At 41.7% G+C, this 16,828-nt stretch overlaps 2 protein-coding genes across 2 annotated transcripts; one reads left to right on the top strand and one right to left on the bottom strand.

Annotated features, from left to right (window-relative positions):
- Nucleotides 1-3,840: 3,840 nt before the first annotated feature.
- On the top strand, nt 3,841-6,052 carry LOC121774307 (protein MAIN-LIKE 1-like). Its single transcript, XM_042171206.1, has 3 exons — nt 3,841-4,574; nt 4,807-5,251; nt 5,333-6,052. The coding sequence occupies exons 1-3, from the start codon at nt 3,841-3,843 to the stop codon at nt 6,050-6,052; spliced, it is 1,899 nt and encodes a 632-aa protein (XP_042027140.1).
- A 9,814-nt stretch (nt 6,053-15,866) lies between these two features.
- On the bottom strand, nt 15,867-16,736 carry LOC121774301. The gene has a single exon (XM_042171202.1). It carries the CDS (start codon nt 16,734-16,736, stop codon nt 15,867-15,869), a length of 870 nt encoding a protein of 289 aa, XP_042027136.1.
- Nucleotides 16,737-16,828: the final 92 nt, after the last annotated feature.

Below are 16,828 nucleotides of genomic sequence, written 5' to 3'. Positions count from 1 at the left end.
ATCTTTAAATCACATACATCCGTGTGAATTAATTCAAGGGGTTTTGTGCTTCGTTCAACCGAGTGAAACGGCAACTTAGTCATTTTTGCTTCAAGACAAATTTCACATTTATCTTGGATATCCAATTCATTAGCCTTTAGTAAGTCTAAATTTACTAATCTTTTAATGGCTTTTGAATTTACATGTCCCAATCTACAATGCCACAAATTTGAAGACTCGGTCAAATAAGAGGAAGTAGATGCTTTATTATTATTAGCCAATGACTTTGCCACACTGCGAGTTGCTACACTAAGCTTGAAAAGCCCATCGGTTACATAACCTTTTTCCGAGGGATTTTCCAAACTTATACAAGACAAACCTATCAGACTCAAATACAAGTTTAAACCCCTTATTAACTAGTATTGATCCTGACACTAGGTTCTTGCGGATGTCCGGGACATGCAGCACATCCTTCAAAGTGATTGTGACGCCAGACGTCATCTTTAGGATTACATCACCAACTCCGAGGATTTCAGACGAGGCTTGATTCCCCATGTTTATCTTTCTCCCTTCAACGTTGTTGTAGGTGGAGAACATACTCCTATCTGCACAAACATGTGCAGTAGCGCCGGTATCAATATACCAGCCACCCTTGTTGTTGTTGACAAGGTTGACCTCTTCAGTGACCACAGCAATGAGGTCGTTCTCATCCCAGTCCTTGAATTCCTTCTCAATGACGTGGGCAGCCGGCTTCTTCTTCTTGCTGCGGCAGTCTTTAGCAAAGTGGCCTAGTTTGCCACACTTGTAGCAGTCGCCTTCAAACTTCTTTGAAGGCTGCTTTCCCTTCCCTTTGTCATTTGGACGGTTTGGGCGAGGGCGTTTGTTGGAGGGTCCGCCCCGCTCCAACAGATTGGCCTTGGCTTCATTTGGGGCGAATCCCTTAGCCTTTTGATCACTTTTGCGCACGTCGGCCTCGATGCGCAACTTCACGATCAAGTCTTCAAGGGTCATCTGCTTTCGCTTGTGCTTGAGATAACTCTTGAAGTCCTTCCAACTTGGAGGGAGCTTGTCAATGATCGTGCACCTTAGGAATTTATCGGGCAAGGTCATCCCTTCAGCCACTAATGAGTGGATGATCATTTGGAGCTCTTGGACTTGCTCCATGACGGGTCGAGAGTCGACCATTTTGTAGTCCATAAACTTGGATGCTACAACTTGTTCCGTCCCTGCAGCATTATCTATGCTATACTTCTTTTCTAGGTTTTCCCACATTTGTTTAGATGTGGTTACATTGGAGTATACATTATAGAGGCTATCATCTAATGCACTTAAAATAAAATTTTTACATAGATAATCCCCTTTTCTCCAAGCTTCATAGTCCGCCATGACTTCGAGCCTAGTCTCTTGGTCGCTTGGCGCGGGCGGCTCGTTCTCCGTGAGGAAGTTGGCGACGCCCAATGTTGTCAAGTAGAACAACATCTTCTGGTACCACCGCTTGAAGTCAGATCCTCCAAACTTTGGTGGCTTCTCGGCAGGTGGCATCATTCTTGGTGCCATAGGTGCCGCACTTGGTCCTTGGAATGAACCAATTCCGTTGCCCCCGAAGGAGCCAACAACATGGTTGGGCATAGAGCCCCCACCATTCATGTTGGGCATAGAGCCCGCCATGGTCGTACCAGCCCCGAAGGGACTAGCACCCGCATGAGACCCGAAGGCCCCAACATTCGTGTGAGACCCGAAGGCCCCAACACCCGTGTGAGACCCGAAGGCCCCAGCACTCGATCCATTAAAGGACCCGAAGGAACCACTAAAAGTGGAACCAACCGACCCACTCGAAGTGGATCCACCAGTGAGCCCAAGGGGGTTAACGAACTCCCAAGGGGTTGTTGAGGAAGAAGGATAGCGCCCGGGAGTGGGCATCATCGTCGGAATCGACGACGTGTTGACAGGTCCAGTGGTCGCCATGGTTGAAGGAATGGCGGCGGTGGTGGCGGCAGCGGTGGTGTTGGATTCCGTCGACATCTCCAGCAAAGGTGTATTAAGTTTCGAAATTTTAAGTTCAGTTTAGAGGTCAAAAATCCCTTCAAAAGCAAGTTATCTCGTCTTGCGACTGTTGGTTCTACTGATTACATGAGATAAGAGCCGGGCGTAATACAACCCAAAAGAAGGAATACAAAAGAGGAAACTGAACTAGAATGAGATTACAAATGTAAAAACAAAACAGTAACCGTGAAAAATGTTTGAGCCGAGTCGAGGAGGCCTCTTCCCGCAAGACGAGATACGCCCCGGTAGTGCTCTTCGGTTTGGCGTGTCGTCCCCAAAGGTAAAACGGCTACGTCTCTATTGATGCAGCACCGCAATCAGTAGAGCTCCGGCGAACTGGATGTAGGAGAGGGCAGAGCTTCGACAGAAAGACAATGCAGAGAGGGAGAGAGCTTATGCTGTAATGCTTGTGAATGATGTAGTGTAATGCACGGAGTGGCTAGCCTATTTATAGGCTCAGTCCACTGCTGTGGGTCAACAGCCATGAAGGCTCATCATGGCAGATTTGTAACAGCCGACGGTTATGAGCGTGTGGCAGAGTGTGCCATCCGTGTGTGGAGCGTGTGGATTTCTCACGTGGCAGCCGTGATTGTGCCTCGCTTGACGACGTGTCAAGCCACTTGGATTGCTGACTCGGCGGTGGTCCAAAAAGAATAGTTTGGGCCAAGCCCCAAGCCCAAAGACCACCCAAAGACCAATTGCCAAGATCCAGGTCCAAGTCCAAGTCCAAGTCCAAGTCCAAGTCCAAGATCAAGATCAAGATCGAGATCGAGATCGAGATCGAGATCGAGATCGGGATCAGGATCGGGCACGGACCCGAGGCCCGTGGCCCGCGAGCGCGAGCACGAGCACGGGCTCGGGCTCGGGCGGGCGGGCGGCGGCGGCGCGCGCGTGTGCGCGCGTGTGGGCTCTTTCACCCATCTTGGTCCACTATAATTATTAAGTAACATAAAGTCACTTAATTTATACACATTAAAAGATGTGTTAATCCTCCAATGTGGGATAATTAACACTAGTTAATTATTCCCTAAGCTCCAACTCCAAGCTTTAATTAAAAGCTAATTATGCCCAACTTTAATCCACTATTTCTCACTCACCGGAAATCGGATTTGAGAAAGTGAATATACTACATTTATCTACGTAAAATGTAGATCGACGCTATGTCATTTAATTTCACAAAATTAAATGTCTCGTCACATTTATTATTTGGTCAAAATCCATTGACCGGGCATATTTAATACCATGATTTCTACAAATCCTTGAACATTCCTTCCTTATTTGTTGTTAATTTGCATAGTTTGTTTAGATTTCCCCTAATTTATGTAAATTAGGGTTTATAATAAATTGCTCAATTTTGGCCGATTTTTTGTTGTGTAGTTAATTGTAATGGAGTTTAGTGGTTAAATTCATTCTATTGTATAGTTATTGATATGTTTGAGATGCTTGGTGTTGTGATTTTGGTTGTTATTGGAGAATAGAGTATAGGTTGAAATGCATCTTTTAATTTAACCTTCTAATGTAGTAGTTATATGTAAATTAGGCCTTATAAATCATGAATTGTGTTGAATTGGAGTGAATCATTTGGTTTATGATGTGTTCTTATTTTGCCGATGAATTTGAATGCATATGCTATTTGTATTGCAATTGTGAGTTTGTAATTGTTGTTTTGTGAATATGTACTTAGATTAGATGGAGACTTCAAGTTCTAGCGGACAATTATTATATGGACCCGAAGACTCGTCCGTGCTAAATATGCAGAAACATCATATTTCAAATAAACTCATGAAAGAGGGCACAACACAAGTATTTAAAGTCCGAATGATAGAAAGTAAGACTTGGGACATCGACATTCATGAGAATGTTAGATATTGGCTTGACACCTTAGGTTTCAAAGGCGTGATGGATTGTGGGAGGCCCATGAAGGTCGACAATGAGCTGATCACGGCTTTGATTGAGCGTTGGAGACCGGAGACGCACACTTTCCATCTACCGATCGGTGAGGCGACGATCACCTTGGAAGATGTGCAAGCCATCTACCGGTGGGGCTTGAGGGTGGAGGGTCGCGTTTTCACAGGGCGTGACTATCATGTCAACTTTCCAGATTGGACCAGCAAGTGCCGCGATCTGTTGGGATGGATACCAGATACTTCCACAGAGACAAAGCAAGGCGGTTTGCTGATGACCGCGCTGATCAAACAGACAAGGATGCCTCTGGGTGATGACCTACCTACGTACGTATACATCCAAAGGGCACGTATCCATGCCCTAATATTAGTAGGAGGTCTTATTCTACCAGACACCACGGGGTGTAAGGTTCCATTTATGTGGTTGAATGCGCTTGGGGATCCGGAAGAGGTGAAGACTATTAGTTGGGGAAGTGCGGCATTGGCCTACCTTTATCATTATCTGTGCGAGGCTTCCATGGATAAGAGGAAAGAGTTGGGCGGGCCTATGATCCTTATGCAGCTATGGGCGTGGGAAAGAATGCCCACATTGAGGCCTTCGTTCATAGGATCAGTTGTGCACGAGCCATATACACCATGTGGCGCCAGGTATATATCTAAGTATTTATTTATTTATGCATATTGGGTAATTTTCTTACATCAATTTTATGTATAGGTGGAAAGGAACAACGCAGATAGGAAATGCTCCTAGACACTCGGCTGAGCATTACGTGACCAAATAGCTCTGATTAGACCTGGCCAGGTGAATATTATTTCGGTTTAGAATTCATTTATGAACTTATTATGGAATTAATTTGGCAATTGCATTGCTGTTTTGTAGTTTATCTGGACGCCACGCACATTGCATACTGCCTGACTACTGCAATGATGTGAATGGATGCTCTTTGTGCGAAACCTACTTGGTATGTTGGGCCTATGTCGAGGCACATGATCCTAGACGAGTGCGGCAACAGTTCAATCGGTATCAGGATATACCTCAGTATGTAGACAGGATGCTAAGGAACGCCGATCATTTGGGCAAAAATGATCGGCGTGGTAAGAAGGGCAACAACTGGGCAAACACACATCAGTTCTACATTGGGGAGTGGGACCTGAGGTACGAAAGGTTCCATGCTGTCGAAGACGCCGCACCAATGTCCATGAATATTCCTATGAGCCCGGGGTATATGGCGTGGTATAACAGGATTACCGTGACGTACCTGACTCAGCCTGGGGCACGGTCCACTGCTGGGATGAACGAGTCGGCTGCTTCGATGAGACTATTTGTAAGATTGTTATATTAAACTATATGCTTTCATGTGATATAGATTGTTTCGTATTGATATTTGTATTATTTTTTTGTCTAGGTTGAGGGTTTTCAACAGGTTTTCCATTTAACTACGGACGACGAAATGGACCCACGAGTACGCCAGATTCGAGAAATTGTTAGGAATGTCCTCGAATCTACGAACAACGCTGATGTCATGGAGTACCCCGCTTCTCAACATCAGGATGTGGTCATGCCTTATCAACCAGAAGTAGTTCCACGGCGTCGTGGAGTGCCTGGTGTTCGGACTGGGGGACACGGCTACACAAAGCAGTTTAGGATGTCGCAGTCGCATCCCGATTATGTAGCACCAGAGCCGCATAATCAAGAGCATGACCCACCCCAGTGGTATTCATACCCGGCGCATGAGTCTCAGTCACAGTGGGACCGTCCCCTGTATTCTCCAAGCCAGCCTGAGCCCGATTGGAATCGTCGCCCATATTCACAAAGCCAAGACGTGCCGCAATGGAGTGGGGCCCGAGCGTCGGTCGATTCATTCTTCCAGAATTATCAGATCGTGCCTCCTGTACAAGCTGAAGAAGAGGATGATGATGAAGGAGAAGAAGAAAATGACAACATAGAGGAGGAAAATGAGGAAGAAGACGTTGTTCAGAGCATCCATGTCCAACCTCGACCAGCTGCGGAGGGTTCATCACGCGGCGGGGTTGGGAAGCTCATGAGAAAAGTGTACAAGAGACTGTCAACGAGGAAGAATAAGGGGATTGAACCGTCTAAATACACTCCGTCGTCGTATAAGTAGCTCAGGTTCTTTGTTTATTTAAGTATTATTCTGGAGAAGAGGAGCTGATTCGGATGATTTTGTTTCCATTTTGCCAGTAGTGAACTTTTTTTAGTAAATTATTTAGAGAAGTGGTTCTGAACGAATACAAATGATCAATTTGTCAATTTGTCAATTTGTCATCTGAACGAATACAAATGATAATTCAATACTACTTCGGTCCATCTTATTTCAAGCTAAAGAGGCATCAAAATAAGAAATTGAAACTATCACAAAAGATGCACCTTGAGGGATAATTTCATTCAAAGTACAAGTAGCAAAGACGAGCACGAAATAGAAACGAACATCAGTTAAATCACAAAATTGCAGTTTGAATTGATCCACCCGGCCGGGTGGATATTTGCAACTGAAAATATCACCCGGTCGGGTGAAATGTCTCTGGACCCTTTATGCTTTAAAATGTCTCTGAAAATAGAAGACTTTAGTACGGCCCTGGCTCAACAACTCGTTATGCCTCCACTCAACGATTGTGCCTGGATTCCTATACTGCAGTTCAAGCATGTAGCTTGACAAATCCCTAAATGACTCCTCCCATCCACCAAATACAATCTCTAAAGCCCTTCTCCGTGCATGCCATGCCTTCTTATAACTGATTACCACAAGAAATTTGTCATGAACAAAATTTCTTACGGCTGCGGCACTGAACTCGGCATTTTTTAGCAACTGATGGCGAATACACAAAGCAATCATTAGTGATGAAAAGTTAGCATGTCCTCTATCATTACGATGGCCTTCACAACTATGGCGTCCGCACCACTTCCTAATCTCTCACATATCATCATGGGCCATGTGTGTAACAGAAACTTCCCATCGACATTCAATCGCTTTTTCAGCGTCGGTCTCGCTGATAATAGCTGTCCCATCTTCTGTCCTCCCTGCTGGATATTTGCACACGACATGCCACCTTCTTAATTTGCTCTCAACCACCCTAAATTGCCGGTGTTGCCTCAGATTCCACATAGTAATAGTAGTCTTCACATGCAGCTTGAAAGATTGAAGGAAACATACCGAAATATGAAGGGAATCGCCAAGGAAATCGCCAAGTTTTGTCTCCCTCTCTTTCTCGGGCAAATTCTGCCTATTCTGCCTCGCTGGGCACTGATTTTAGCAAGTTAGAGACGCATGAGCCTCATGCGTCTCTCCCTAAGACGCATGACGCTCATGCGTCGTCCGTGAAATAAAAAAAAAATAAAAGACGCATGAGGGAGATGCGTCTCTACCTAAGACGCATGACCCTCATGCGTCGTTTAAAAAAAACGAAAAAAAAGAGAGACGCATGACCTTCATGCGTCTTTATAAAAGACGCATAATCGTCATGCATCTCATTAAAAGGAGAGGGTCATGCGTCTCTCCCAAACACGGAATAAAAAAAAGTTTAGTACAAACACGAAATCTAAGTTATATTCTAAAACAAAAATAGAAAAAAACCCCGACTATACCGCATGAACAGTTATCGCCAAAGTTGGGGATTCAGCCCATTAATTTTGTGGATATTGATCTAAAAATTAATAAATTTTACGCAAACTCTAATATTTTTCACAAACTTCGAAAGTAACCTAAGAGTTTTATACTTTGAGACTCGTGCAAATTCCCGCATGTGATTCTTCGAATCCCATAGATCTACGAGAAGACATATTTTTATCTCATTAAGCACATAATATTCAATGTCGAATTTAAGATATAGGGTGTTGAAACGATATCTTTTCTTGTATAAATGAGACTAAGCCACGTAAAATTAAAATCTGCCAAAAATTTTCTGTTTGGGTTGGGTTGTTAAAATTTCAGACTTTTAAAGGTTCGTGATTATAAAACCATTATTTAAATTCCTGGGAAATACGAGAATTTGTTCAAAATTTATTTTAATAATAATACTTACTGTTTGATTTTAATAAATATTTAAACAGGGGGTGATGCTTATAAATAATCATAGAAAAGTGTAGCACAATTTTATGGAGTACTAATAAAAATAGAAATAATATCTTGGTGGAAGAGAGATTGGGCTTCTGAAAATGAAAGTAGAGATGGGCTTAGCATTTCTATTTCAGGGCCTGATAGGCCCAATTAATTTATACACGAACTATAGTATTTTAATCCGTTGTCAAGAAGTTAGGTTTGTGGCAAGAAAGTGCATTGAGTTATTAGTGATATTCCACTTTTGCCTAACTCAACTTTCTACTTCTTATCCAATATTCGGTTTCAAATTCCAATCTGCAAGGAAATCTCACTATTATTCAACATAAAATTGTTTTCGGTGGAATTGTACAAGACTTATTATAAATTGTCGAATTCACGAATTAGAGCATTCAAATTATATTATTTCATGTACAATTCAGACTAAGCCTCATAAAGTTTACGGTTAGCCACGTGAGATTAAAATTTTTTGGCCAGGTAAGGAAAATTGCACATTTTTAAAAGTTTGTGATTTTTAAGATTACTATCAAATTCATGGCAAATACCATAATTTGCTAAAAGTTAATGATTTTTAAGATTATTATACCTTAGTTTTATTAAATTTTCATACAGTGTGCGATGCATATCTATAAATAATCATAGAAAACTTCAATTTTATGGAGTAATAAAAGTAGATATATCTCGGTGGAATGGAGACGGGCTTCCAAAAATGAAAGTAGAGATGGGCTTATTGTGGTAGGCGTTTCTATTCCGGGCCTGATGGGCCCGTTTATTTAGCACATTGTGTGATTTTTGCCCAGTTAAAAAGTTACTCCCTCCGTCTCGCTCGCCCAGTTACTTTTAAGCATTCATTTAATGAAAATAATAATAAATAGTTAAAATAGAGAAATGGTAAAGTAAAAGAGAGAATAGCGTAGATAAGACTCTTCTCTACATTATGCTCTTTCTTACTTTATCATTTTCCCACTTTAACTATTTATTACGCATTCCGTCCCACAAAAGATGTCACACTTGTGGGATGACACGAGATTTTATGAGGTTTTGTTTTGTGTGTTAAATGGAGGGAGAAAATATAATGTTTACATTTATGTGAGAGAAAACTTTTTCCAAAAATGAAATATGACATCTTTTATGGGACAAACTAAAAAGGAAAGTATGATATCTATTATGAGACGAAAGGAGTATCATTTTTATAAAATTAGTGCTTAAAAGTAACTGGGACTTTTACCGCTAGACGGAGGGAGTAAAATTTATCGATATTCCACTTATCCCTCACTCAACTTCTACATCTTATCACATATTCGGTTCCAAATCCAAATCCAATCTGCAAGGAAAACCCCCTTATTTTGCATCTCAACAAAGTAGCTCTAAGTAGGCGTGCACAAACCGAACCGGCTCGGCGGTTAACCGCCGGTTCAGGCACGCCGGTTCATGAACCGGAACCGGGACCGGAACCGGCGGTTTGAACCGTCCGGCGGTTTGCCGGTTCCAACGGGCCGATTAAGGGTCAAAGGTTTCGTGAACCGTGAACCGGCGGTTCAACGGTTCAAACGGTAATTTTCCGGCATAGGGTTTGTAGGGTTTCAGGCACGGTTCAGAAAACCGGCGATTTCTGACGAAAACCGTCGGTTTCCGCCGGTTTATGCTTGAACCGCCGGTTTAGGCATAGGCTGCAGTGCGTAGGCCTGCAAAACCGGTCAGAAACCGACGGTTTTCGGTGCAAAACCGTGGACCGAACCGCCGGTTTATGCTTGAACCGCCGGTTTAGGCGGTAAATCGCCGATTCGGGCCGAATTCAAAATTTGAATTTTTTTTCTTCCTATTTTACTCCTATAAATACCCCACTTCCCCCCTCAATTCTACTAACCCCATTCTTGTGTTAACAAGGATTAGCTTCTCTCAATCTACATTTCTCTATTCTCTCATCATTCTCTCTAATTGCTCAAGTTGTTTACTAGTTTCTACATTCTAATACGCACTAGTCTCGCTCGACTCACACTCTTACTACTATATTTGTTATTGTGTTCATACTTTACCACTTATTCATACTCCATACATATTTCATCCATACTACTTTACTTTCATTCATCAATAATTCAATATGTCTTCTTCTCGTGGTGGATCGGGCCGTGGTGATCGGGGCAAGGGTATTGCTCAAGATCAAAGTACTAGTCGTCTCTCAAAATCAAGGCGACCTAGTCGTCGAGAAATTATGGAAGAGGTGTCCCGAGTACAGGCTGAACGCATGCAAGTAAGTAATGAAAAATTATTTTTCCAATTCATATTTCATAATTTCATAAAATTGAGTTCATAATTTTTTTTTGCGTTCATACTTATAACTTCAACTTATATAATATTTGTAGATAGAAGAAGATCATAGGACCGCCATGCTACTCGCTGAAATGCAACAAGGGGGGGTAGGGAAGGGGGGGTAGGGGAGGTGGTTCCCAACAAGCTGACGAGTTCGACGTTGGTATATCGTCGGACTCGGACACCAACGAGGATAGATCTCATTCTCGTATTCCTCTAGCACCGACGGAAATGAAGAGATGCCTCCCCCTCCTCCACCCACTAACACGGCAAAAGCTTTGAAATCTGACATTTTTGTCAAACACTACAAGAAGGTCCCGGTGGTGATTCCAAGTCCTCATGATCCGACCTCTCAAGAAGAGACATCGGCGTTTCATGCTTACTGCAACTATTGCGATAAAGTGTACAAATTTGCGAGTGGTGGAGGATATGGCACCCTCCGACGCCATTTGGTGACTAAGCATCCGGTAGAATGCGGCACTACCTCTACCCAAACCCAACTCAACTTCCAACCCGGGCCCGACGGCTCGGGTTCGTCAGGTACGCCTCTGTTTAAATATGATCAATTTTTTTTTTTCTGATGTTATGACTAGATGGGCGACAATGAAGCACTTTCCTTTTAACGTTTATGATGACAAAAAATTTGAGGTTACTATGCAAAGTGGTTTGAACGTAGCAATCAAGAGAATTGGTAGAATGACCGTGCAACGATCTACCGTTCGGCAATGTTTGGAGAAAAAGGTAGAATTATCACGTTATTTAGTCAACTTGGGCCACAGAGTGAACATTTGCTCCGATGTGTGGATGGATTGTTTTAACCGTCATTCATACATGGGCATTACGGTTCACTTTGTGGACAATAATTAGACTTTAAACAAGCGTTTAATAGGTTTTAGAGAATTTGAAACTCCACACACTGCACCCGAAATTGCTTCTTTGATTATACAAGTTTTAAATGAGTTTCAATTATGCAACAAGATATTTTCTATCGGTTTTGATAATGCAACTGCCAACACCGCAAGTATTGGCGATTTGATTGCGGCTTGTACACCGGTAATTGGAGGTAAGTATTTTCATCAACGATGCATTTGTCATATTTTAAATTTATGTGTACAAGATGCGCTTGAATTATGGCAAAAACATGTTTCTCCTATTAGAACTGCAGTTAGATTAATCCATCAAAAGCCAGCTATTGGCAAAGCATGGAAGAAATATTGCCATCAAAAGAATGTCAGGTATACGAATTTTACTATGGATGTGTCTCATAGATGGAATTCGACATATGATTGTCTGAATTCTACTTTGACACATAAAGATGCTTTATGTGATTTTTATAGAACCTATCCCGTTCATGATTTATATCTTTCGCATAATTGTTGGGAACACAGTGTGGCTTTATTTAAATTGTTTAAAAGTTTTAAAAATGCCACTGTTGAATTGTCGGGTGTTTATTACTGCACTGCTGTTCGTGTTTTAGAGCATTGCATGTACATATCCCTTGGTTTTAAAAATGCAATGAAAAATGATTCCTCTTCCCCTGAGCTAATGTGTGTCTTATATTACATGATTGAAAAATGGCTCAAGTATTTCAGTGAGGTTCCAACCGTGTTTTTTATTGTAAAGGTATTGGATCCAAAATGGAAATTAGCCGGTACCTCTAGGATTTTAGAGTTTTATTATAACAATTTGAGTTCAATTGATCTTGGCCCCCTTCAAGCAATCCAATCCGATATCACTGACGAATTTGGAATAGACCTCTCAGAAACCTTTCAAATAACCCTCCCGAACCGGTCCATTGTCCAACAAACCTTCGAGTATAACTTGTGCGCTCTCTACACCGAATATGAAACCAAGTATAACACACCCACCAAGTCAGAAGACCCCCCTCCTCCACAACATAACTATGGCTTTGCATTTCAAGCCGATTATGATGACCCCGACGCCGCGTCCCAACTAGCCGACCTATACAACTACAGCACCGGCGGAAGGAGCTCAGGTATGGTAAGTGAATTGAATTTATATTTCGATTCACTCTTTTCATTTGGTGATGAAGGTCCTACTCCTCCCGCCCAAATCGACGTCCTCGATTGGTGGGGAACCCACGAGAAAGATTTTTCCATCCTTGCGTCAATGGCCAAGGAGATTTTCTCTGTTCCGGCTTCCACTGTCGCCGTCGAGTCTGCTTTTAGTGTTGGCTCGCGTGTGTTGGATGAATCAAGAAGTAAGCTCTCGGCGAAAAATATGGAATTCATGATGTTACTTGATGATTGGGCCAAAGCCGACGTCAGAGAACAAGAAAATGATTGGGATGATCGTCAGGAGGGATCACAAGATGAATTCACCGGGGATGAATCGTAGGCCAACCGTAAACCGCCGCCGGCCAAGCCAAATAGGTAAGTAAGGTAAGAGAACTACGTGGGCTTTGATTCCCTAATGCAAATGAGCATTGAGGATACGTAGGTATCTCAACTTAAATTTAAAATTTAAGTTGAGTTCAAGTCCTTTTTCCTTTATTTCCTTTTTCTCATTTGTTTCTATTTTAAAAATATGCAAATACAATTACATAATTGTATTTGTATATACTCTAGTCGATGAAGTAGATTTCTCTATACGGCTAAATTCGGGAAACTTTTGACAATTCTACTATAATTGTTGATTGTTAGACTAAACTCAACATTTAAAGTTGAATTGCTAAAGGTGTCCTTAATTTAGTTATGTAGGAAGATCTCCTTCGCCGATTAAGAGTATATATACTTATAATTTTTTTAATAAGAACTTCTAAGTCTTTTTTGTCATTTTTAATTAGCTTCGTTGTTGACTAGTAGTCTCGATTTGTAATTGTTGTAACTTGTAAAGTTGTAATTGTTGTAACTTGTATTTAAATTTTTCGATTTGTAATTGTTGTAACTTGTAAACGTGTAATTTCAATAAAATTGCAACTTTCATCGTACTTTTTTGAATTTTATTTACGCACATTTCATGCATAAACAAATACAATTAATGCAAAACAAAATAGCTGTCTCATCACCAAAACTCACCTACGAAAAAGGGGAACACTGTATATGATGATACAACTTTCGAAAGTGAAATATAATTTAATTTTAAGTTGAATAAATATTACACGCTGGAGTCGTAATTTAATCGAAAAATGCAAAAAAAAAATAAAAATTGGCCGAACCGGCCCGGAATCGCCGGTTCAGGCCGAAAACCGGCGGTTTTGAACCGCCGGTTTTTTGAACCGGAACCGGAACCGGAACCGCCTGGACCCTAGGCGGGTCGGTTCCGGTTCATGCATTTCATGAACCGTGAACCGCCGGTTCCATTCCTGAACCATGGAACCGGCTGTTCCTGAACCGGTGCAAGCCTAGCTCTAAGCCTCAAACAAATGCAATAAAATATTCAAAATAACACTTCTTTATTACTCTCTCTGTTCACCATTGAAAAGAATTGAACCATTATCGAAACTGATTCTCAGTTCCACAATTAACCAGCCGTTAAATACCCCTTAATTCATCCTTTCTTCAAATTAATTTAATCATCTGACCACATAACTCTCCCTCATCAACTTTACTCTTTGCTTTATTCCTCTAAAGCAATCTAGTTGTTTCCAGACCAATTCAAAATCCCAAAAACGCCACCTCAGTACATATACATATAAATCCACTCTTGCCTTCCACACATAAACTCCTCCAAAAAAACACACTACTAGAAAAATTGCTTTTCACTACACTTTTTTTATCACACTTTATAAAAAGTGCCAGCATAGATGTACTATCTACACACTAGCTTTTCACTGCACTTTATAATATATTGTTACTGCACTTCAACATAAAAAGTGACATCATAGATGTACTATCTACACACTACCTCTTACTACAGGTACCCGGTGCTGCACTTCATCAAGTGCCATTATAGATGAAGTGTCAGCACAGTAATTTTCTAGTGACAATTTTAAGTGTCATTACAAGCCAATTTTTTAGTAGTGACATTTTTAAAATAATGGCTAGATTCAACAACTCTTCATGTCATGAATATCTCCAAAACCTCTCACTCCCAATCCAATTCTTCTTCTTCATAGTCATAGTTTTCCTCTTGTTGATTTTTAGATGGTGCATAAATTTCGAGTCCAAATTTGAGGACTTTTTATCCATCTTCAGGATATGCCTCATGGTGTTCTCTGTGCTCCTGCTGCTATCCGTTCGCTGGCTGTCGGCGGACGACCGCGAACGTGTTCCGTTCCACGTGTCGCTGCCGGAGGACTTGATATATATAGGGTGGGAGGATCTCCTGCTGGGGTAGCTCTTGTGCTCATGATTTCCCACCACTCTTCCTTCAAACAAAAATGGTTTCCCTTGTTTACTACTACGCGCTAAATATGCCATTTTCAAGATTATGTTTGCAAATGATGTACTTGATCCTTTCCGATGTACATTATTTGTGTATGATATGACCAGTTTTTAATCTATTTATGACAACTAAGTTGAAAATACTCTGTTTTTAGCCAATAATACTCCCCCGTCCCACTTTATGAGTGCAATATAGTTAGGGCACGGGTTTTAAGAAATTGTTTGAGTGTGTAATAATTGAAGTAAGGTAGTGGTTGGTGGAGTGTGTAATAATTGAAGTGATATAGTGGAAAGTGAGACCATTTTGACTTTTTTGTACGTAAAAGGTGTTTTTTTTATTTTTTTTTATGAAAATAATGACATTTGAGTGCAAATTTCATCAACAATGAGGCTAAATTTTATGTCCAAATATAGTAAATTCTAAATGAGACTCTTAAACTGAGACAGACGGAAATGACAAAACATGACTTTTAAACTGGGACAGAGGGAGTATATAGTACTACTCCTTTTTTATATATCTTCAAATGATAGATACAATTAAGAACAATTTTCTTCTACTCAGACCAATATCAACCTTTCACAGTAAATGTCATTGATCATTTTAAAGTGTTATTATATACAATTACATATATGTAGTATTCTGACTAGAGATATCAACTGACTTAGAGCTATTTTATGTCTACCCCAATTGATATTTTTTTTGTTATTTCTAGCTTATATTTTGGGCTTAACCTCGCTTCTAGAAATGAGCAGCAGAAAGACCCCTCAGTTTCAAGCTAAATTGATATCTCTACTTCCATCCAACACACATCTAATACTTACAATTTCATCATGATATAATAATAAGACACAGAAAAATAGAAACAAACAAATAATACCTACAATTTGTTCATGCTATGATAATAATTAAAACAAGAAAAATAAAAACATAAAGTTGTCCAAAAACTTCTACCGCTAAAATTTACAGATTTCGTAGTGATAAAATGCAAACTGCATCTTTTCTACAAACTCCAAACATGATTTGGATTGTTAGATTTCAAAATTGGATGTGAACAGATGACAAATAACGTCAACAAAACATGTCAATCGGTTGACGGTATTTGTCGTCTGTTCACGTCAAATCTTGAAATCTAACGGGTGCATATCATAGTGTGGAATTTGTACAATATATAAAGTTTGCATTTGGTCACATCCCCTCCAAACCTTCCTCACTTGTCCAATATCTCCATTTCCATGCCTCCAAAAACCCTAAAATCATTGGAAACATTCTTGTTCGAATAAATCTTGAAAACGATCATATAGATGAGGAGAGCCACCACATTGACCCCAACAAGAAGCAAACAAAACTGAATATTCACAAGCGATCTAGCTCGCATCAACGCCTCTTCTCCCTCACACCTCACCACAAAGCTAGAACCATTCTCCCAATTCATAAAACAACCCAAAAACACCAACCTAGGCGTCCACAACATAAACCCCATGACCACCAACCACACCCCCTGGAAAAATATCCCCACCGACTTCACATACGCCACCGCCAAGCTCCGGTCGCAGCCGGCCCCTGACAGCGCGGCCGCAGCCAGGCTGGCCGCGATGACGGCCTGGAGGAGGAGGTGGTACTGCCCCTCCACCCCCGTGCGGTCGGCGGAGTGGAGGTGGAACACGAGCAGCTCCACCGCCAGGGCCACCGCGGCCGCGGCGTTGCTGAGCCCGCGCCTCGCGGTGGCCGGGGATTGGGGGGTTTTTTCGAGGAGGAGTGTGAAGAGGGCGTAGGCGAAGAGGGAGAGGGCGATGATGGAGTGCTCGAAGCTGTGGAGGTGGGAGGAGGGGATGGTGCCGTCGGGGGAGAAGGGGTGGTGGCGGCGGAGGCCGATGGAAAGGTCCATGAAGGCGGCAGCGGTGGAGGCGGACATGATGAAGTAGAGCTCGAGGAATTTGATTGGGGAGGTGGGGAACCATGTGGGGGCGGTGTAGGAGGTGGGGTTCAGAGTGTGGAGTTTGGAGTGGTTGATGAGGTGCCATATGCCGATGAGAGTGAAGCCGGCGCCGTACACCACATGCCCTCGGAGATTTCCCATTGATTCTTGTTGGGAAAGAGAGAGATGATAATTGTTGTAGGAGCCACACAGAGTTTGTGAGGGGTGTTTCTTTTATTTTCGAACACGCCTTA

This window comes from Salvia splendens, chromosome 2 (assembly GCF_004379255.2).
Source record: "Salvia splendens isolate huo1 chromosome 2, SspV2, whole genome shotgun sequence".
In the NCBI taxonomy this organism is placed as follows: Eukaryota; Viridiplantae; Streptophyta; class Magnoliopsida; order Lamiales; family Lamiaceae; genus Salvia; species Salvia splendens.
Note: the sequence above shows the minus strand (reverse complement) of the source record. Positions and strands in the feature narration are given on the sequence as shown.

Coding starts and splice junctions, on each gene's coding strand:
- LOC121774301 (XM_042171202.1), bottom strand. CDS start 16,736: ATGGGAAATCTCCGAGGGCATGTGGTGTACGGCGCCGGCTTCACTCTC.
- LOC121774307 (XM_042171206.1), top strand. CDS start 3,841: ATGATAGAAAGTAAGACTTGGGACATCGACATTCATGAGAATGTTAGA. Junction 4,575..4,806: donor TATACACCATGTGGCGCCAG/GTATATATCTAA, acceptor GCTGTTTTGTAG/TTTATCTGGACGCCACGCAC. Junction 5,252..5,332: donor CTGCTTCGATGAGACTATTT/GTAAGATTGTTA, acceptor TTTTTTGTCTAG/GTTGAGGGTTTTCAACAGGT.